Source organism: Poecilia formosa, unplaced genomic scaffold (assembly GCF_000485575.1).
Source record: "Poecilia formosa unplaced genomic scaffold, Poecilia_formosa-5.1.2 Scaffold68, whole genome shotgun sequence".
In the NCBI taxonomy this organism is placed as follows: domain Eukaryota; kingdom Metazoa; phylum Chordata; class Actinopteri; order Cyprinodontiformes; family Poeciliidae; genus Poecilia; species Poecilia formosa.
The window spans coordinates 2,293,942-2,316,477 of NW_006800007.1; the positions used below are offsets into that span (position 1 = coordinate 2,293,942).

The following is a 22,536-nucleotide window of genomic DNA, read 5'->3' on the forward strand; positions in this document are numbered from 1 at the left end:
ATTGGTCTGTGAGTTGGTCAAAACGTGGGATGTCGTTTTATAACCTAACTTTGCTTAATCTTTACTAAAGTTATCCCTGACCCATCTGTGTTGCTTGGTCTTCATGATGCTGTGAGCTCCTTAATATTCCTCTAAGATCTAAGGCAGTTTTTATTATTATTGAGATTAAATCAAGTTCAGTTAGGTTCTATTTACAAATATGGTAATCTCTGAATGTAGTTGGTTGCAGAGAATTTATTTGAGTTTGAGTTTATTGAACATGAAGTTCCATAAAGTATTTTTGTTTTAATAAGACATCAAAACAAAAAAAAAAAACAATAAAAAAAAAAAAAAAAAAAAAAAAAAAAAAAGAAGAAAAAAAAAAAAGATCAGTAGTAAAGTATATTTACACATTCAATTATACTTTACTACTATTCTTCTTTGAGGAAATGGAGGCTGAACTCAGATCTTTGCCACACTTTTCAGATTAGTAATTTTTCAAAAGGTCGTGTAAAATTTACTCCTACAGCAAAGTTTGTAATTGTAATGCAAAAGAATGTCACAAAAAGGAAGCCAAGTATTTAATATATTGTTGCGTTAAAAATTTGATGGCCAGGGGTAAGTTGCAGTCTTGTCAGCAGTAGGCTCTTTGTGACGTGAACTGAACATTGCATACTAGATGTTTTGTTGCTTTTTCTGCCCCCTGCTGGTCAAATATTTATTTTAGATCATATTAAATTAACATTTCTATAAAAATCACCTTGAATTCATTATTTTTTTTCCAGCAGAAGCAAACCAGTACATTCTTTGATTTATACATTTTTGTCCTTTCAGAAAAAGACATGAAATAATTGAAGATTCTCATGTTGTTACATGTGGAAATTCAAAAAAAAAACAAAAAAAACGGGGGGGTGGGGGGATGTAATGTCCTACCAACCAAGCTGCAATGCTGATCCCTCCTTTCAATCGTCTGTTCAACTTCGTTAGCTCATAGCTGTTGGTGAAAATGACCTGGAGGCAGTGGCATCAGTTCTTGGGGACACTGTGAGCATTCATAGAGGCTAATAATCCCACGAGACAGAAGGCCTCTGGGTCTCCCTTTGAACCGCAGGCCATTCAACATGGGAACAGGGAAACATCTCCCCACCGCTTTATGGTCACCAGCATTTCATTTGCAATCTAAATCTACAACACAGGGTGTTCGAGAGACACATCAAAGGGCTTTTTGATAGCTGGGATAGAGCACAGACTTGAAATAAAATGGCTAATTACTAGTGTTGATTAGTAGGCCATGTAAGCCACAGACTAATTGGATTGCACAATGAGGAACGGCTTTTGTTTTCTGCGCATTTTAATGAAGCCTCTCTTTTTCAACCAACAAAGACTGAAATGTTGAAGCAAATTTTTTTTTGTTGTTGTTTACCTCAGTAAAAATAGAGACACACATAAATATGCACCCAGATTCAAATACAAACTTGAATGTTTTGGTTTTTGGATCTGAACTAAGTTATGTGTAACCCAACACACCACCAGTCACTCCCTCAACGTCTCAGAGAATTTATTTTATTTTCAGTCTGTGAGGCTAAAACCTCAGTATAGGTACATATCAAGCTTGACAAATTAGGTTACATTTTTATTATGATGCCAAGTTAAAGAGCACAAAGGTAAACAAAGTCTTCAGAGGGAAGATTTAAGGTTTTCCATTTCTTCTTCAAACACTGGTGTAGCTCAAAGAATTGGAACAACAGTTAAGTTTGTTTGTTGTAATTTCATTCAAAAAGTAAAAGTAGCTTCAGTATTTTAATTATTTATTTAAGCAAATTTTGATGATTGCAGCTCATAGCTAATAAAAATCCAAAATGCAGCTTCTCAGAAAAAAATTGAAAGCTACATACAGTGTAAGACCAAATCGGTTTTTACAAATACAAAACTGTTAGCTACTGAAAAATACTTATACAGCGCAATAAAATCTCAATGCCTTCTGAATTATGCTTCCTGGATCCTATGATGGATCATAAGAGCAAAAAAATAAATGAAAACTGAAATAGACGATGGTTTAGATCAGCCCCTCATCAACAGAACAATCAATAATTTCTTGATAATTTCTCAATTTATAGCTGATAAAATTAGAAATTCAATATTTATAAGTCTAATTTTCTCTTCAAGCTTTTGTGCATCACAATTAATTAGAATATTGTTGAAAGTGATAGAAGATTTTAATATAGAAATTGTCAGCCTACTTTAAGTTGGCCATGTTCTGTACCACAGCTCTTGGTCAGGGCTCCTTTGGCATCAATTTCTGCATCAGTGCAACGAGCTTGGTGGTTCAGAAAGTACATGCAGCCATTTTGTTGACCAAGGGGGGTTGACTACAAGTGCATGCCACACTTTTCAGATTTGTAACTGTATTATACACATTTTAAAAACGTGTGTATGTTGTCTTCCCTGTGCACCTCATCTCAATAAAACACAGTTGTATTTGTGACGTGAAAACTGAAGTCCTGTTTTTTGTTGGGACTTTTTTTAGCCATAACAGGTACTATATTTTATTTCATAAAATGTTCCTTTTCATTATAAAAACGGACATGAATTCTTGAGGATAGCACAATTAACTCTTGTGCTTCTATGATGTATAAAATACGCCTTGCAGATGCTGAAATGCGCTCACATTCATGACAACAGTGGGGGGGGAGAAGAGGAGGAAGGCGGTTGGTGTCGAGCTCCAGCAGCGGCGGTGGGGGAGAGATTTCTGTACAGGTGTCCTGTTTTTTTCTTCTTCTTCTTCATTCTGACACCTCGGAGACAAGATCCGACTATAAGCAGCCTAACACTGCTAAGGAGGAATCGAAGCAGATAAAAATAATAAACGATCCGCCTTGAAAAGAGCCGCGGCGGAGAAGATCTGCCCGTCTGGATGAGAGACCCCCGCTGGGTGAAGACACGCCGCCGATGACTGGAGCCGAGGCAGGGATGGAAACCGAGCGCAGCGCAGAGGAGGCGGCATCATCAGGCAAATTATCGCCTCGCTGATCATCTCAACGCGTTTTATGCATCAGTAACAGATTAGCGGCTGGTGATATTTTCTGTCCGCTGGAGGCTGGGACGGTGGCATCTGCTGTCGCCAAATTCCATTTTTCATTCTGCAGATGTCGGCTGCGGGAAGGAGGAGAAGGAGAAGAAAATGAAGAAGAAGCGGCCTGTTTTTGTCGGGTGAAGCCTTCGGGGATTAATCACTGATCGCCATGAACGGCGAATCAGTGTGGGTTATCTTCATCTGCTCGTGGATAACTCGCGTGGGCAGCTTTCACGCCTTGCGGGTGATGTTGTCACTTTGGATGAAATACGTTTAAAAACAATGTGAGATGTGTATTGAAACCCACTGAAAAAGGAATACCACAGCAGCAGATGGGCTGGTGTTAGGTGATGATCAGTATGGGACTGACCTGACTTTGTGTCAACACTCTGCTGGGTGCCAGCTGGAAGATGTCATCCTCCCAGGCACCTGGTTTGGGCTCCAATTTCACTGATGATCCCCTGGAGTATGGCTTCACACTGTCCAGTCAGGACTCAGTCTGGTCCTCCTTGGCTGACAGTGTGGTGAGGGTGGTGCTCATATCTGTGATTGTGTGCCTCTCTTTGTTTGGGAACGTGGTCGTTCTCCTGGTTTTCCAAAGGAAGCCTCAGCTCCTTCACGTCGCCAACCGCTTTGTCCTCAACCTGCTCCTGGCAGACCTCCTCCAGACTGTCTTAGTCATGCCGTTTGCCATTGCGGCCGCCTTGCCGGGTGTGTGGCCGCTGGATGCTCGGCTGTGCCAGGCTCTGGTGGTGCTCATGCACCTTTTTGCATTCGCTGGAGTCAACACCATCATTGTTGTCTCAGTAGATCGCTACCTGGCCATTATCCACCCTCTATCTTATCCGACCCGCATGACCCCACACTTAGGCACCAACCTGATCATTGCCACCTGGGTGCTGAGCGTCTTGCAGAGCACACCCCCTCTCTACGGCTGGGGCTCCATAGATTTTGACCGTCGTTACAAGGTCTGCACAGTGGTGTGGTCCTCCAGCTTGTCCTACTCTGCTGTGGTGTTCACCTTTTCCTTTTGGCTTCCGGTGCTAATCATGCTTGGATGCTACTGGATGGTGTTTAGAGCTGCTAGGAGACAGAATGCGTTAGTGCATCCCATTCAGACGCAATCATACTCCCAGCCGTGCCAGCAGGAATTTCAGGGCCCCACCAGTCCGCAGCAGCTTTCTTTACCCCAGCAGGCAAGTTCACCTGAGGGCCCCTACACAGCCCGAAGACACCCTGTTCGAGTTAAACACAGACGGTTCCACTACCACTGCAAGGCAGCTCGTGTAGTGTTTGTCATCATGGCTTCATATATCTTCAGCATGGGTCCCTACAGCATTCTCAATACCATTTCAGTGAACACCAGAGCCAATGTGCCCCCGTGGTTGTCCTCCACTGCCCTTGTGCTCTTCTTCTTGCAGTGCTGCCTTCATCCGTACATTTATGGCTACATGCATCGCAGCGTGAGAAAAGAGTTCCTGGCTTTGCTTTACGGGATGCTCTGCAAGCAGGGTCGTCCACGTCACAGCTCCACGGTGGAGGGCTGCTTCACCGCGACGGAGGGACAGCCCAACGCTCACCCTCACCTCCCCAGTCTGGCTGCTCGAGTTTTCCCCATGCAGACTTGGGAAGAGTGCACAACGTCCTCCTCTCCTACTTGTGAGAGGAAGTCAAGAGACAGCCGCAGAGAGACCACCTCTACCAGTTTCAGCTCAGAGAGAGAGCTTCCTGTTCACGGCCAGCAAAGCTCATGATCTGCACTGCAATCATCAACAAGGAAATCTTTATTCCTATGTGAGGAGTTTCTGTGGATGGGAGGCGATAAATGTGGATCTAGCCTGCTGAGCTTGTAAGCGGTGGTACTGAATACATCGATCGTTTGATGGTTTGTCTTAAACGGAAAGTGCAGGATTTTTGAAATTAGGTTTCCTTAAAATAAGAAGATAATATTTTAATAGCAGTAGGTAACTCTCTAAACTGCAGCAGACTCCTACCGTCTTTAAACAGCAAAAACATTTATGTAAACAGTTTTATGAACCTTTAAATTGCTCTAATGTTGGTATTGGGTGGTTACTTTCACAGAAACTGGTGCTTACAGTCTGTTTGATTTGTATAGGAAGTTGAAGCTCTGATCTGGGTGAAGGCATCACATCCAAGTGTTTTCTTGTTGTAATTTGGAAAACAACTGGATTATTTAGAGTATTTAGTTAATGGTAACTAACTAAAAACTGTATTTTCTTCTATTTTATGTGTACAAATTCTAAAGAAACATTGTCACCATTAAATAACATGAAACATATAGGAGATACTATACATTTTATGTTATCAGTACAAGAAAATAACTGGTGGTGCACTCCCTCCTCCCTTCATTTTCTCTGTTTCCTGTGTAACTAATCAACAGCTCATGTGTTAATAGTGTAGATGACAATGGCTTAAAGATTTATAAAATGGTGCTCCAAAAAACTGCTTTCAGATTTTGAGCCTGGAGTTATTTTAAGATGGCAGAAGACCACTTTTGGCAGCCATTATCTTTAAGCCAACTAATCTGGATTTAAATTAAATAAAGTGAGTTATCTACTGCAGTTAAGATATTATCAGAACCTAACCTCAGAAATCCCAAACTGTCCCTTTAAGCTTCTCCACTGGAGGAAAAGTTTTATCTAGTCAAGAGTATCAAAACCGGCTGAGGGGTTTTTAATATGTAAATGCAGTTATAAAAGTTACAACATAGATTGTATGTACAAGACTTGCTGTTGTCATCATGTTCTGTCTGTAAAACCATTATCACAAGTATCCAATATTGTAATTACTGATGTTTGAATTTCAAAATGGACCTTTAAAACATTTTTTAACTTTAACTAATCAATCCAGACCTTGCCCTAAAATGAAATATCATCTTTTTTCTGACACAAACCAATGATAGCTTGAATTAATTGTCAGCTTAGCAAGACCTCTCCTTTAGTGTGTTTTATGTGAAGCACGCTGGAGGGCACAGCTTTATTTCCACCGTATCAACTCAGGGTGCTACTCGCAGACTAAGAAAAATTATGTGCCCATATCAATTCAATTTTTAGCTTGTAAATATTTATTTTCTGCAACTCCTCTTAGTCTTGAAGCGCCTTTTTGGAGAATAGAAAGAATGATTCACTGTGCCTGTAAGCGAAAGAACACAGAAGGGTTATAATTCCCTTTAGTTAATAATATGGACAAACATACACACACATCAGTTTTTAGTTTATTCTGGCAAAACCTGAAGATTTTACTTCTTCAGTGTGTCAAATTTGGACTCAGTATTTGCTGCCTTTTTAGCATCAGCCTTTCTTTAGAGAGACAGAGTATTTTCTTTGACACCACACAACACAGGGAGCAACGTGTGATAAAAATATAACAATGTACCAGTTGTTTTAAACAAGCAGCACGCCAGGAGAGCTTATGTAACAGATGTCTTACATTCCATTAAGCACATGTAAAGGTGTAAGATACCTCTTTAAGAAAAATTAGAAAGAATTTTTAAAGCCGCAAATAGAAGTACCTCGGGTCAGAAATTTACATACACTCATTTGGGGATGAATGCTATGTTAATTCGAGCTTTGCAGTGATGCCTTTCAGCTTTTTTTTAGGATGTCATAATCATCACATTAAATATTTTTAAAAATCAGGTGCATATATTGAATTTATTGTGGATTTTCTCCAATTTACACAGGAATTTAAATACAGGTTAAAATATCCACATACATCTCCCTGAAATTAAGCTAATTGCTCCTTTAGCGAGATGTACACATGTATCCACCAAACACCTTTAGAAATAATGACAGTTGAATGATTGACTTCCCAGCATAGTAGTTAAATCTTAAGTAAACTTGAGGGCAAGGATTTCAAAAAGCCAAATTTAAGATTAGCTTGCTTTATGCAGTCTACAACTAGTTTTGAGGTGCACTTGGGATTATTTAACTGTTGGATGTTATTGTGTCCAGATTTAAACTGCCTGGTTGTTCATTTGGGATGAAGTTGAAGAATTCAGCAGTAATCCTAAAAGGGGGTATCAACATCATGCGTTATACGTGGTGTAGTGTTTTGAAGGTTCGGACGCCTCAGCATGACTCTTCAAAACATCTTTGTTTCATTTAAACATAAATTAAATTCCAGAAGAAGGCGTCCATTTTGGCAAACGTTCTTCTTTCTCCTCACAGTCTGTGGAAATGTGATCAGAGGTCCAGCAATTTCCATTTCATGGCAGACCTTAGTATTGGTGGTTCCTTAAAATTTTAACCAATTTCTTTTCACATAAAAGTGAATGTTTGGTTCCAGAAGATGGCATATCTTAACAAATTGCACTTAGGTACAGTTATTTGAATCGATAATCTTAAAATCTTTGGTTGTTCCGAGGATCTAGAATCTTTCCTTTGGACTTTCCCGTTGATCTGAGTGTTGATCGGTTTGTTGAAGTTATGTAATTATTCCATTCTGGACAGACAGTAAAGCATATTATTTTAAACCCCTGAATGCGTTCATGGTTATGCTGAGTGTATGTAAATGTCTGACTGCAACCAACAGTTGCATATTTAGGAAGCCGCAAGCTTGACTAGGGCTCATTTTAACAGCAGGTTTTGCCTTTGTTTTGTTATTTCTATAATTATTTGTTAAATGAAAAATTGTTTTGCCCCTAGTGTGTTATTTTTCATACTATATTGTGATAGATTTGTATGTTTTTTTTTTCTTTCTGAGACCTGCCTTTGTTATAAACCTGTATTTATCCAGCAGGTCAGTAGAGAAAACATATTTGACAATCAAACTTGTCAGTCTTTCAATAGAACAGTTTGCATTGCAGCAAATAGAGAACATGTTTAGACTTTAAAAAAACAACATATTTTGTGCATTTGTATTAATTTGGTTGGAATAATAAATGCTGTTTGTTGTTTAATAATAAACTGTATGTAATGTATAAGAAAAACAATGTGTCATTTTACATTGATGTTTGCCCAAGAAATATTTAAAATCAGGCATTTTTCTGTCTCCAGTTAAAGTCACACTTAGTTTTAATTTGATGGATAAATTATGCCTATTAATTTATCACCAGTATATTACAATATACTTATTCGAATTTCTGCATCAAGTTTGAAATGCATCTCAATCTGCTTTCTGTGTAGTTTTTAAATAGAAAAAGCTGCATGAGATCATTACTGAATGGGAGCTTCTAGTCTAAAGTCCAGAGATAAGTAGAAATAAGTGACATTTTATAGTAACTCAAACACAATACCACCATGTTCCCTTTAAATTAATTACATTTATTTGTAAAGTTTCCACCTCTGATGAAGACTCTCCACTGCCAGAAGCACACAGCAGTGGTGCTTATGCAATTAACAGCTCAACAAACCACTTTAGATCATCAAGGGATGCATCTCAATGGAGCACATAGTAAGTAACTTCATGGTCTGCATTGCAATTAAAGTTGGATTTTTTTTTTCTGTGAGCAAACACATTGAAATATTCTTAATATGTAACACACTGGAGTCACTCTAACACAGGCGTGCCTTCAGTACCTGCATCATCCTTCTACTCTACAGACTCTTAATTTGAAGAAAATGGACATCATCATACCAGTGTCAGTGTTTTATGTTTAAACTACATTACTGCCTGATATTTAAAGAATTTAAGCCCAATTCACACCTACAAATCAAAAATATGCAGAAAATGAAAAAGCCCCACAAGAGGCTCTCATAATGGTGACAGAAGCATTCTCACTCTCCCTCTTTATACAACGTATGTACACATTTTGTTTTCCAAATCATTACAGAACAGAAAAAAGGAGCATTTAGCTACGAAAGAATAGAAAAAGCAAAACACTAAAATATTTCACTTTCTTTAGAAAATTAAAGTAAAACAAATGGTTCATGGTGCCAACTTAATCACTGGAACCCTCACTGATTCTCAAGGCGCCACTCAGAAGATAACGGATCAACAGTGAAACAATATGATATACATATATATTTATATTTAAAATGGAAAAAAAAGCAACAGAGGTTTAAAGCACAAAAAAGGACGGGCTCTGCTCTGTGAGTTTTTCTATCACGTGATGGTTTCAGTTCGGGTCCGTTTAGACCACTTCATGACAAAGGCAGCACTGAGGAGCCCAGCGCTGTGGCAGCAAGATGTTAGTCCATGCTTCAGTCCTCTAGTCCACTTTCACCACACTGTAGATCTTATTTACAAACCAGAAGCAGGCGAAGAAGCCAATTGTACCTAAAGGCAGGAGACAGGAAAAGCACATTTGTTAAAAATAAATAAATAAATCATGAGATTAACAAGGCAGGATCCGCATAAACCAGCACCCCTGGTAAAATGGGTTAAAAACCTCAATTATACTATTATTTCAGTTGTATGAGGCACACAAATTTAATAAAAAATATAAACAAGAAATAATTATTTTTAACAGAATCACCAATTTCACTTACTGGAATCTAATAACTCCAATAGAGGAATGTATATTATCCTATGAACTGATCCGTTTTTAGAGACTTTGTGATCTATGATGTCATATGAAGAAGATTTTATTCAACACAAGGTAGTAAAAGGTACATAAAGAACACTAAAATAGTTTGTACTTGTTACCACATTACTTCTGAAACGCCTTCGCATGTAATACCACAATTTAAGCTTTTTCCATATCATCTTCAAAAGTAAATGAATTAATATAAAGCTTCAACATTGTAGCTTATTTCCTTCCTTTATTTGTGGAAAAAATACTCTAACTGCAGATATTTTCCTCCCAAATTGTAAGTTATTATCTAGACCAAAGACCTGCAATCATTACAACCGTCTGTCCAGCTAAAGAAAACTCATTTAGAGCCATGAATGCTACAAGAGAATATATAGATACAGAAATATTACTGATACTGGTCATTTTGTTATGGAAATTCAATAAGAAAAGAAAGGGGAAAAAAAGAGCCTGAATTAATTTTTCTTATTATTATTAAATTGTTATTTAAAAATAGTTGGGTCTTTATTGTGGAAGGTCCAAAAAGGAACTTTTCTGGAGTCACAGTTTGCAAAAAACATAAATATATTGCCAGAGTCAAAGTCAAAATCTTTTTAAGTCCTATTACTCATTATGAATGCCAATACGAAAAAAATCAAATTGGGTTTGGAATACAAATATTCTCAGTAAAGAGTATTTGGATAAATGTTCTAGTTAGCCATGTGCAGGGTATATTCAATGTAATGTCGAGGTTATTCTGCGACGTGGATCCTGATCAATCTAGATTAGACAACTGTAATCGATTTGGTAATTAAGATGGAATCGAGAGATTATAAAAAATAAAAATATATATACATATATTGTGACAAAAACACAGCGATCTCGGATGCATACGTTCGTTCCTTTAGTTAAAATCCCGAATCACTTCGTCTGGGTGACTCACTGCTGAATGGGGGCCACACAAAGCCCCCAGCAGAAATAAGTTGTGATCAAAGTTGGGATGAGATGGAAAAGAGACAACAGAATAAAAAGTGAAAAGAGGAAATGACACGGATTAGGAGTATTTAAATCAAAACCCGCAGAAAGGAGGGAAACTAATCATCTTTTTCCTGAACTGCAGAACTACTTTGGAGCGATAATCTTCTGACATCTTGTCCGCTTGCTACTTATAGCTCTGACCCAAGACAGTGTCAACCAGAACAGGCGTGACGAGCGTTGCTATGGACTAAATTTTCATCTTGCCTAATGACAGAATAATACCAGGACATATGTCATCATCAACATCATGGCGAGCCAAATGATCTTGTGCAACACACAGACTGGGCGGGTATGTGCTCATTATTCCCTACTTTATATTATCCTCCTTCTGCTGACAACCTGAATCTCATTTGAGTAGGCAAGAAAGCTCAACAGCGCCACATAGGTCTGCAACTGGAAAAATCTAGACTATTAATGTGGTTTGTAAGAAACAGTCCTGCAGGAAAATTAAATCTAAATTTCAAAGTTTTTCAGCAAAAGGAAGCAGGAAGTGCTCTGAAACTTCCTGGTAGATTGTTTTGTGAACTTTGGACTTGATAAAGACCAGCCTGAGATCTGGGTGTAATGATGGACTCAGACCTGAACCTTAAGAGTCACATAAAGGCAGTTACAAAATCAGCCTTCTATCACCTGAGGAACATTTCTAGGATTAAATAACTAATGTCCTAGCAAGATCTAGAAAAACTCATTCATGTGCTTATTGTTAGTCGCATTGATTACAGCAACAGTGTCTTCATAGGCCTGATTATATATACAGAGAGAGAGAGAGCTACAGCTGACCCAGAACACTGCTGCTTGCATTCTCACTAAAATCAGGAAGATAATGTTCATCAACCCAGTTGGAAAAATCCTTATACTGGCTGCCTGTAGCTCAGAGAACAGACATTACAATATTTCTATTAGTTTATAAATCACAGAACGATAAACTTCCAGATCACTCAGGTCTTCTGGTTCTGGTTCTGCTCTGTATCCCCAGAACCAGAACCAAACATGGAGAAGCTGCATTCAGCTTCTATGAACCATAAAATCTATAACAAACTTCCAGAAAACTGCAAAATGGCTGAAACACTGAGTTCATTTAAATCGAGACTAAAACCCCACCTGCTTAGAGCTGCTTTGGATTAACACATACAAATAAACTTGATTGATTGATTGAATCATCTCGGGACTGCCATCATACCAATTGGGTATGATTTTTTTTTTACTACATTATTCTTTCCACTCAACTTTACGTTAAGCCAGCCTCTTTATCAACAGTCTTTGATAAAGACCAGATGAAGACGCTGTCGATGACAACTGTCTGTCAGCAGTCTTCCCCATAATTGTGCAGTCCATAGAATAACATTAAATATGATTTTTAATTGGTCTTAAATTATATTTAAATTTTCTGAACTTAATTTTGGATGGTCATTAGATGTAAGCCATTGTCATCTGAATGAACAGAATCAAACACTTTTGAGTGTAACAACTATTAGCTTAAATTTGGCAACTTAAGTATTGAAATGCATTCCTTTTTCATTGCATTACTTTGTAGGTACTTTTTCTTATCTGTGCAAGTACAAAAGGCCACTAAAATGAGAGCAAACAAATGTTGAGGAATTTCCTCATGTCTATTCTTAGAACAGGATCTTGAATGCTCCTCCTACTGGTAACCTGACTGTCCACTGGATTCAAATTACCTTTGAATAGACAGCACAACCCAAGCTCTTCACTGACCTTAAACTGCCATTGAATTTAATGAGACACGGAACAAAGTCATGTCTGCAATACACACCAACAAGGATAAAACAAAACGATTTTCATTAAAAAGTAAAATTCCTACCTGTAAAGAGGAAGAAGATGAGAACCATAATCATAGTGTATCCAAAGTACAGTATAGTGCTTGCCGCGCCAATTATTTGCAGCTTTGAGAAGAAGTAGTGCACAGCATAGATGAAGAGATAGACTGCTGTGAAGCCGCTGGTCAGGAATGAACGCCACCACCAATGGTAGTCCTGGATGAATCAGACAAAAGATGGCGAGTCAGGGTCCGCTAAAACAATTTTAAAAAAAAAATAAAAAATCTATGCTAAACTTTCAGGTACCTCAGCACACAGGTGGAAGTAGCACAGCAGAATTGTGGCCTCAGAGCAGGTGATCAGGAGAATAATGAAAACCAGGAACAAGAACCCAAACATGTAGTACATCTGATGAGACCTAAATCAAAAATCTTAATTCATTCACCCTGTAAACATGTTTAAGTATCTAATATCAGATCTGAAGATTTGTTTCACATTTGTACCAAATGCTGTTGAGGATGAAGAACAGCTGGATGAAGATGCAACCAAAGGGAAGGATGCCACCCATCACTATCCCAGGGATGGGTTTAGTGAAGAAGGACTGCTCAGGAATTTGACGGGGGATTTGATTTGTCCGCACCGGTTGCTCAATTGCCTGCGCCAAACAGAAAAAAAAAAAAGAAAAAAAAGATGAAGACTTACAAGAAGGCAAAGTTAAAAACATTTGTATATGTTTTGTGAACTCTGAAGATCTAACTCACAGGTTTCTTGAATCCAAAGTAGGCACCGATGAAGGTGAGAGGAACAGAGATTCCAAACCACATGGCCAAAATGGCCACCAAAGTACCAAAGGGGATTGCAGCTGAGGAACCCTCCACCCAAAGGATCAGGTTCATCAGGAAAAAGTCCGCAAATACAATCCTAAAGAAAAAAATAAACAGCGACTCAATACAAAGGTAAATCATATGCTGGAAAACATCAGTATGTAAAGCCTCCAGACCTGCTGAAACAGAAGCACATGAAATATGAGCATTTGCTAAGCTAAATAACGAACCCTGGGCACAGGAGAGCTGTCAGCAACACGTTGGTCTTCCACTTTTCACCTCCAAAAGCTGATAAGAAGAAGAGACAAGAATTAATTATTGTGAAAGGAACAATGAGAAAGAAGTTTGGTTACGAGGAAATTATTATCTAAGTTGGTTTAGCTCTGAGATATCCTACATTATCTAAACTGAGAGGGTGACAATCACAAAACAACTTATTTATTTATTTATTTATTTATTTATTTTTTAAAAAAAGCTACTTTGTAAAACTGTAACTTTTATACAAAGTGGAGAATTACTTTTGTAAAGACGTGCAGACACGTAGCCAGCAGGAGTTCCCAGCAGGACCCAGAGAACCACAGCGCAGGTCATCAGAGCCCCTCTGTTGGCAGGAGACAGGAATCCAAGACAGGCCAGGACTAAAGTGGACAGAAAGTCATAAATGCATCATTTCAAACATTATGTGTGTAGAATGTAAAAGACAAAACATTTTAACAGACTGCCTGGCTAACTTAAGAATGTAAAATGTGTATGGTATGTGTTACCATATACTGTAATTTAAGTTGAAAGCTCTGTGCTTAGTACAGATTTGGAATATCTGTTTCCATTTAGCTCCCAAAACAATATTTACGATAAAAGTCATGTGATCAGAATTAGGTGTTAACTTAAAGAAGCTTTCTCATTTTATTTTGAACATGGGGAAAGCAGAGAATCATGCTCCAATGTTACTTGAAACCTTGAACACCCTGTATGGGTTGAATTTATTCACAACCATACAAAATAACCTGGACAATGTGGTTGAAAAACTTATGATACAGGTATTTCATATCAGTCGATAGATAATTATTGATTAGTTTTTTTGTTTTAAATATCTGAAATACTGCCAAACTGGTTGCATCCAGTTTTCACTTCACTGTTAATTTTTAAGCAGTTATGAGAGACCTGAACAACTATGTGATTTATCCACCATGTTACTGCTAGGCAACCAGTGAGTTGCTAGGTAACCAAAGAGTAAGTTAGTTGATGCCACACACCTTGCTCAGCTATCAATGAGAGGTTCGGATCAGAGTTCAATTAATATTCTATGTATTGAATATGCTATCAGATGTGTTATCTACTGACATTGATCACATGTCAATCATTTCATATACTGTTATTGATTTATTGTCCAGCCCTATGATAAGCAGATGCTAAATTAAATAGAGTTTCTTTATTTGAATGTAGTACATAAAGCAGATGCAAATGTAGGCATCAAGTATCCAAATAAACTAACTAAGCATGACTGTAGACATGTCGAGCCCCAAGACAGCAGCAAAGTGATTTTTTAAACCATCCTTTACATGTGGAATAGACATCAACCTAGACCAGAGCAGCTGGAGGAGAGTTTGTGTAAACAACCTACAGGAAATTAAGAGCAAAACATCTGGACAAAAGTGAAGCTCTGTGCGTTTGGCAGAAAGTGAGAAATCCTTACAGAGCGTGATGAAGGTCATGATGAAGATCTGGGTGCCCTGTCCAAGGAACACAGACAGCAGCATCCCCTTCCTGGGAGGACGGAAAACGTCGCCATGCACTTGCTTCCATCCCGACTCCTCCTGTGCGTCCTCCTGGGGGACAAAGGTCAACACAAGGGTAAAAGGAGAGACTCGAATTTAAACAGGTTTAAAGTTTAAAAGGTTGCCAACCACCAGACACTCATTCCTGCTAGACAAACACATATATGTGAAGACAGATTTTAAAAAGGTGTAAAATTTGGTGTGAACAAACTAATTTCAAGGAAGAAATGCATTTTTTCCCCCTTTTTCTGACAAATTTAACTCCTAGTTTAAAGATCCACACCACATTTTACATTCCATGTGTTCTCTGTTTGCCAGAATCATACACACCCAAGCACCTGATTTAGTTCAATCTTTAGAGTGGATTTCATTAAGCTTACATAGGGTAGAGAAGATTTTTCCTTGGCCGGTGTAAGCTTTATCAAGTCTCCCTGTGAAATGTAACAGAATATTTGTAATTTTGGATGCAATGCACTCGTGCTGGGTGGTATTTTACACTGCAGATTTAAAGCATAAGCCACACAAATAAGCACAAGCAGGCCAGTGAATGGCGTTACTAAGAAAATAAACTCCAGTCTCCAATGTGTTAGAATAATTTCTTCAGTTAATCCTTTAAGTTCCTCATGAAAATCCTTATGTAGAGTGATATGGATCCACCTGCCCTGCCTTCATTCACGCATACGAGAGGTTTCTATCTGATTAGTCTCAGCAACAAAAGCATTCAATAGACACATATTCAATGAATGAGAATAATATTGACAACTTTATTTCATTCATTCAAAAAGTGGCACTCAATATTTTCTAATTGGTCCGTATTGAAATCTGCACTGCAGAACACAAAATCTTACCAGGTATTCTGGTCTAGTTTCTAGTTCAAGTATGTTAGTACACTTGAAACAAGAAAAACTAACTTACGAATAACTTAAGCAAGATTTAGGAACTTGTTCTAAGTCACTAATACCTTGACATCAACAAAAAAGTACTAGTTTTATGGGCAGATTATTTCACTTGTAACATGGGAAAATGTATTATAAGTGAAATAATCTGCCGATGGAACTAGTTTCTGATTCCCAAAACAAGCTCTTATGTCTTGATTAAAAGTTACTTTTAAGTTAGTTTTGTCTTATTTTAAGTGCACCAAGACATTTACACTAAAACTAAACCAAAATTACTTGGTAAGATTTTGTATTTTTGACCTATATATATAATATCTGTTTCCTTTTTTCAGTTAAATTACTCAAATAAATTCACATAACTTTTGGATGCTGTTCTAAATCATTTAGATACATCTGTAGATAGTACAAGACGACACTTGGCCCACTGTCCTAAGCATGTAAACATCAGACTACCAATTAGTCATTATGAAAACCCATCCTTGTTGAATTAATCATTAATTTTATCAGACAGTAATAACAGTCTGTTTGTAATAATTTCCAGAAAGGAAAATGCTGAAACATTTTTTTAGTACGAGTGGCATCTGAAAATAAATGGAGATTACTTCTAATATCCTGGTTTCATAACGCCAACAGGAAGTGGACGGGCTTGTCTTGAGTGAGTAAGTGATAGTAAAAATGATTATGCAATCCTGCACTCAAGAACTCATCACCATAAGAAAGCTAGCTGGAGATCAATGGCCTGAGCCACCAACACATACAGACCTGTTCTATTGAATAAACACTTAATGATAATTACTGGGAAGTTGTATAGCTTAAGCAAGTCGATCATATACCACTGTCAGTGTGGCTAAAGGTTTGCTTAAATCAACATTTCCTTGTTATGACGGCGTTTTTAGTGAGAGCTCTTTGTTAAAACATTCATTTAATCAACAGTGCAACAGCATTTCACACAAAAACCAGCAGCATTTGCATAAGATGACTGAAAAGTGATTGATAAACCACCTCATTTGTTTATTCGCCTCTACACTGGATGTGGTTATTAGGGCAAATTCCTAATGCTGCTTCGTCAGGGTAAACTCAATGTACTCCATTCTCTTGTCTCATGTGATGCTGATGGCCTGACGGTCGTGTCCAAGCCCTCAGGCAAATACATTTTTTGCATTTTCTGTGAATGTTTTACTCAAACTAAAATGTTCACTGTTCATGGAAGAAGAAATCCTTTGAAAAATTAGAATATCAAGACCAATTTAAGCTCTTTTAATATCGCATGCATGATTCTGAAAAAATTGAAATGTGGTTAAAAAAAATGATGAATGTAAAAGTATGTTTCTTCATAGAACTAAATCTAAAGGAGCTTGCTTCATAGGAGATTTTCCATCAGAAATGCAGCTGCTTTCATTCACAATGTGCAAACATGATGTCCTGCAATGTATTTGTAGTAGGAATTTTTTGTACACATCAGAACAGGAAAGTCAAACAGCGCCTTTACCTGATCCACCTGATTGTATCTGGCGATGTCCTTGTGGAGGGTTCTCAGCATGATCATGGCAACCATGCCAGACAGAAAAAGCACAATGACCAAGGAATTCATGATGCTGTTGAACAAACAAGACACACCTTAATGCAAATACCATGAATAATGAGCTTGTGAATACTAGTGGCAGTTTTCTGAAGTGAAAAAGCATTCGGACCTAAACCACTGGATGTTGGTATGAGGCATCGAGACCAGGATGTAGTCCCACCTAGAGGCCCATTTGATGGTATTATTTTCCTGTAAAATAAATTTTCAAAAATGCAATAATCAGGTAACAGTTTTCTTCTCCTTACAGACCATGAGCAGGTAACACATTACTAAAAAGCATAGTCACACATAAAAGGCTTACCTCAAATGTTACAGCATAGGTGTAAACGATTGTTACATCCTCTTTAAACTCCGCTGGCACTTCCATTGGGTTTCCTGATTCACATTTTGGATCGTTTTCATCTACTTGTTTGATGCTGTTTGCACAAAATACAAAAAGTCAACTTATGTTAAAATGTAATTGTTAAGAACAAAAGCCAATTGTCATTTAGATCATAACCTTAACTACGTGCGGAGCGTCTCAGTGCATGACAACCACTGTATGTTTGAACATGTTTTTGTGTACTTTAGGATAAAAACAGGAAAAACAAGCCAGATTTTAACTGCAGCAAAAATGATAGAACATATGGATATTGACAGTTAATAAAGTCAACTATAGCCATTTATTGTTAATTTCATTTTGATATAGTAACAGTTTCCAAATTGTCAGTATGTCAACCAAGCTCATTATTCCTTACTAGAAAAACTTCCAGTCAAATATGTCTACATTGTAAGCAAAAGAAAACCATAGTAGCCTTCCAACCAGCTGACTGGCAGTGAGCAGCAACAGAGAGAGACAGTGGAGCACTGTGTTGCACTCTGGTAGCTCTTTAGTCAGTAAAAAGGGTATGAATAAAAATTTTTGCGGTTTTTAAATCTGAAACTATTGAAAACCTCTGCATACATTCATGCTGAAAGGTGATGCATGCCTAAATGAGATGCATAAAAAAAATTTAAATAAATAAATAGCAGCTGATTATCCATCCACGTCCAATCACCTCTTTGGTTCAAGAGTGGCAGCAACCAGGCGAGAGCCTTGCCAACCTTCAGGTTCTCCTTTGTGGTAAGTGATCTTTATATCCACATGGTTGAAAACATAAAATGTGTTTTTCTTGTTGAACTCAGACTGAAAAAAGATGAAAATGTATCTGATTAGTCAACATCCATTCCAGCTTTAACTTCACTTGAACATATTAAACTCATGCTATTCTGTGTAACAGGTGAAAGTCATCAGATTCATTTAGTTCTTTCATCCTACTAATGTCTTTCCTTGGTCCTCCAAAATAAGATAAAAAAAAACAACATGAAAGCACAAGCAAAATTATAAGTACAATCACCAAAACAAAAAAACTAAAGTGTTTTTAGGTAAATTAATCAGATCTGAAGGTTCATTCCTTTATTAAAAAAAATTGTATTTAATAGTTACCAACTAAAACATAAACTAAATGAGAGTGCATTTAAAGACAATAAAATCAGTTAGATAAAAATGCATTCTTTTTTGCTGCTGACGTACACTGTCACACTGCTCCAACAGGTATCACTGGTTGGTAAAGCCAAACTGGTTACATTGATTGTCAGCATAGCTTAATCCAACCAGTTTTACAGTCACTAATGCTGTTCATACAAATTTACTTTAAATACACAATGTCATCTCTGTTGGTATTCCTTCTGAGGAAAAAAGTTACTTTAAAGAAAATAGTTATTAGCTGCTGTTTATTTAATTAACATTTTTATAATAACACCACTTAAAAATCCAGAAATTTAAAAAAACAAGAAACCACAACTCACATTAATTACACAGGCATCTTTCGCTCGACCATCTGATGTGACAAGGCAGCCAATGGGGAAGCCAGGGTTGCAATACTTTTGACCGTCTTCAACGTCATAGCACCATGTCACTGGCATGTTGTCGATAATCCTTAAAATACATTTACACTTATAAAGGTTTGCTTAAATACTTTCCTTTGTTCATTTATTAAATTTCTCTAAATTAGCACTATTTGTTAAGGAGAAACTCTGCCACTAACCAGTGATGCTGGTAATTCAGCTGCATTCCCATCTTGAGAAAATCCAATTTCGGAGCATCATCTTTGTTCGCTGTCTTGTAAGTCTTGGTGCAAACTCTCTTGCATTTTACATCTTCTTTAAACTTGAACTGCAGGAAAAAAAAGAAAAGGCAAAAATGTTTGTTTTTTAGTTGCAACATAGATAAAGATTTGGTCGAATGAATGGTGCATCTCTGCAAACATAGAATGAATGAAACAAAAAACGCATTTGCCATCATCCAGGCTCTCACCTTGTAAGGGGAAGACTCAATTCGCTCACCAAATAGCACCTGTCCCAGGTTCTCAGATGGCCTCTTCTCATGGTCATCTTTGCAGAAGTCAAACCTTTAGCAAATATTTAAATGGTCATCCACAGAAAAATGATGATACTGTTCAAGAAATTTAGTTAATCTAAAATATCAAATTACTTACATATCATACTCGTAAGGCAGAACAGACTCCACTGAGTCCAAGCGATTAACAAACAGCTCAACCTGCGTCTGTAAAGAAAATACTTTAAAATTTAACTTTTATAGAACATTTTTAAAAAAAAAAACATAAACTAATGAGCCTGAAATTATCGAGTCCCAAACGGAAAATAATCACGCACAGAAACTTTTTTTTAATGGCATTAGAGCCAAAACCACGAGACAATGGCTTTAAATCAATTACAAGAGAGACGAAAACAATACAAAGTGCCTAAACATCATCACGATGTGCCAGTATCCTGTTCCAGAAATTAGCCGGGGCCTAGAGGACAAGTGGCTAGCTACTGCTATTTCTCCCAGTTGGAAAAAAAGATGTCAAAAACACACGGAAAAATATAGAAACTCCTACTGATGAACATGTACAGAACTTATTAAGAATTGCTCCACTGAAAGAAATCATACCTGGCATTCTTCGGTCTCTTTATCACAAAAACTCACGGGAGCTAAACCCGGAAGATAAAAAGCCGAGCATGAACTGAAATATACGACTAGCAAAAAGACCAATCCAACTGACTGTCGCGTCTTCATTTTAACGCGGGTTAAGCTCTCCAAGGCTGCGATATCTTGCTGTTAAAGGCGGCGTATCCCCTAGTTTATAAAGGCCTACTGTTCACCGGGTATCTACAACTGGCTAAAAGCCGTCTTGCTAACTACGGACACCGATCCAGGCTGACAACGTCCCACCTCTGTCAAGCTATGCGGATGTCACGGGGTTTCCCCTTCAAAGTAAAGGTACGAAGGATTCGTTCTGCTCCAAACGTTTGATTTCTGTGTTTTAAGATTATGCAAAACTGCGTGTAATACAATTTGTATTAAAATGTTTTTAATATGTTTTACTTATATTATAATGGAATTATATGAAGGCTTAAAATGAGCCGATATATTTGCTACTTGAATTATTTTGACAGGCATCATATTTTGACACCGTGGAACTTTACGTTGCTTGTCAGCCACCATCAACACCCTTGTTTTCCTCGTTTTTATATCTGAACTGACTTACAGGGAAAACATAAAGTACAATTGTGAAAATGTGCTAGAGAAATCTGAATTTTTGTAGAAGAGAGCAGACATCGTTTTAAAAAAATTGAAGAGGGATATTCATTCGTAAATTTGGGAAATAATGTAAATGCAGGTTGACTAGAAAAACCTGAATGATACGTAGCGCTTGTAGAAGGAAACGGAAGTTCACAACTTTGCATGGCCTGTGGTGAAAGTTTTTACTGAAATAACTAAAATTTATTTGCTGGTATTATAGTGCTATTCTGTGTCTAAATAATCTGCCTATCACCTCAAATGATATACATTTTTCAACTTTATTTAGTTAAGCTTTAGTTCTGTATCAACAACTGTAACTCAAAATTTAAGTAAACAAAATGTACTCACAATCTGATCCTGGGATACAAATATCCTAAATTACAAAGAACAGTCAGCCACTGTTCTTTGTAATTTAGCCTATTTTCTAAGGAGTCATTCATAACATAGATAGATAGATAGATAGATAGATAGATAGATAGATAGATAGATAGATAGATAGATAGATAGATAGATAGATAGATAGATAGATAGATAGATAGATAGATAGATAGCTTTTGTAGTTGGTCAGCAGGAGGCAGTTTTCCATCCTCTAGTTACTGAATCCCCTTGATTGCCAAGTCCTAGTACTCCATTCCATTTCATTCCTGATATACGCTGCAATAGAAATATTAGCAGAGTACTTCTGAATGTGGCAGAACTCAGACCTGTCTGTGGTGTCCAGCATAAATAGGAACAAAACCAGAACTGTTCTGTGAAACCCCAGTGTTGCTCTCCACCATCACAGAAACACAGTTCCATCTGGAGATAATATGGAATAACAGCAACATTTCAAAACCTGGACATACAATTCAGTCTTTCTCATTTACTGAAAACTAATAATGAAAGTGGCCAAAATGTAGAAAGTTCCTAATTTAGAAATATTTGTTTTTACCCCCAAACCTTCAGGTTTTTGCTCAAAAAGCAGATTAAGAAGACACATCCCAACTGTAGAAACAATCTCAGTGTAATAGTACATTTAAATCAACAAAAGAAAGGCTTTACCTGAAATTAAATTAAGTTTTGGGTTTCCCAGCCAGAGTCCAACTAAATTTACCCATCACCTATTTTCAGTGCAATGTTCAGTCCCTTTCAGTGGAAAGTTTTATTTATAACTTTTAACACTGATTAGTCCTCGAGGTAAGTCCTCGAGGTTCATAAATTGCACAGATGTCACAAAGTGCTTCACAAAATGAGTAACCCACAAAATCCACATAAAGTTACAGAGCAGAATAGAGAACACAATGCAATCATAAAGGACTAAATCTAATTAACAGCTTCCTTGAATTAAAGTGTATTTATTTGTCTGTAGCAGTGCAGAATGACCCAGTCAAAATCCAGATCCAAATCCAGTAAGCTGATGTCCACAATCGTTCTCCATTCAGTTTAACAGAGCTTGAGCTACTTAGCAAAGATAGACAATTTTTATAACCTCACAAATTGTGAAGTGATGTTCATTCAGTCTCTTAAGAG

General features: G+C 37.4%; 2 protein-coding genes and 1 long non-coding RNA gene across 4 annotated transcripts; 2 read left to right on the top strand and 1 right to left on the bottom strand.

The window, feature by feature from the left end:
- Window positions 1-237: 237 nt before the first annotated feature.
- LOC107836581 (uncharacterized) lies at window positions 238-13,673 on the top strand. Its single transcript, XR_001662496.1, has 3 exons — window positions 238-248; window positions 2,340-2,343; window positions 13,512-13,673. It is a non-coding gene; the product is annotated as an uncharacterized LOC107836581 (long non-coding RNA).
- Window positions 2,723-7,907, top strand: gpr101 (G protein-coupled receptor 101). Its single transcript, XM_007555132.2, has one exon. The coding sequence runs from the start codon at window positions 3,463-3,465 to the stop codon at window positions 4,804-4,806; it is 1,344 nt and encodes a 447-aa protein (XP_007555194.1). The 5' UTR covers window positions 2,723-3,462; the 3' UTR covers window positions 4,807-7,907.
- tm9sf5 (transmembrane 9 superfamily protein member 5) lies at window positions 8,320-20,690 on the bottom strand. 2 transcript variants are annotated; one of them, XM_007555133.2, is made up of 18 exons: window positions 20,395-20,690; window positions 19,937-20,004; window positions 19,756-19,849; window positions 19,487-19,614; window positions 19,248-19,377; window positions 18,458-18,585; window positions 17,722-17,836; window positions 17,530-17,609; window positions 17,328-17,433; window positions 15,323-15,373; window positions 14,861-14,993; window positions 13,686-13,805; window positions 13,398-13,455; window positions 13,105-13,264; window positions 12,847-12,998; window positions 12,650-12,761; window positions 12,388-12,559; window positions 8,320-9,292 (listed from the first exon to the last, which is right to left on the bottom strand). In XM_007555133.2, exons 1-18 carry the CDS (start codon window positions 20,518-20,520, stop codon window positions 9,225-9,227), a joined length of 2,001 nt encoding a protein of 666 aa, XP_007555195.1. In that variant the 5' UTR covers window positions 20,521-20,690; the 3' UTR covers window positions 8,320-9,224. The 2 variants fall into 2 exon arrangements, with proteins under 2 accessions (XP_007555195.1, XP_007555197.1); XM_007555135.2 differs by lacking the exon at window positions 15,323-15,373.
- Between the last annotated feature and the right edge of the window lie 1,846 nt (window positions 20,691-22,536).

Coding starts and splice junctions, on each gene's coding strand:
- gpr101 (XM_007555132.2), top strand. CDS start 3,463: ATGTCATCCTCCCAGGCACCTGGTTTGGGCTCCAATTTCACTGATGAT.
- tm9sf5 (XM_007555133.2), bottom strand. CDS start 20,520: ATGAAGACGCGACAGTCAGTTGGATTGGTCTTTTTGCTAGTCGTATAT. Junction 20,005..20,394: donor AAGAGACCGAAGAATGCCAG/GTATGATTTCTT, acceptor TTTTCTTTACAG/ACGCAGGTTGAGCTGTTTGT. Junction 13,456..13,685: donor GTCTGCACGTCTTTACAAAA/GTAATTCTCCAC, acceptor TCTTCTTATCAG/CTTTTGGAGGTGAAAAGTGG.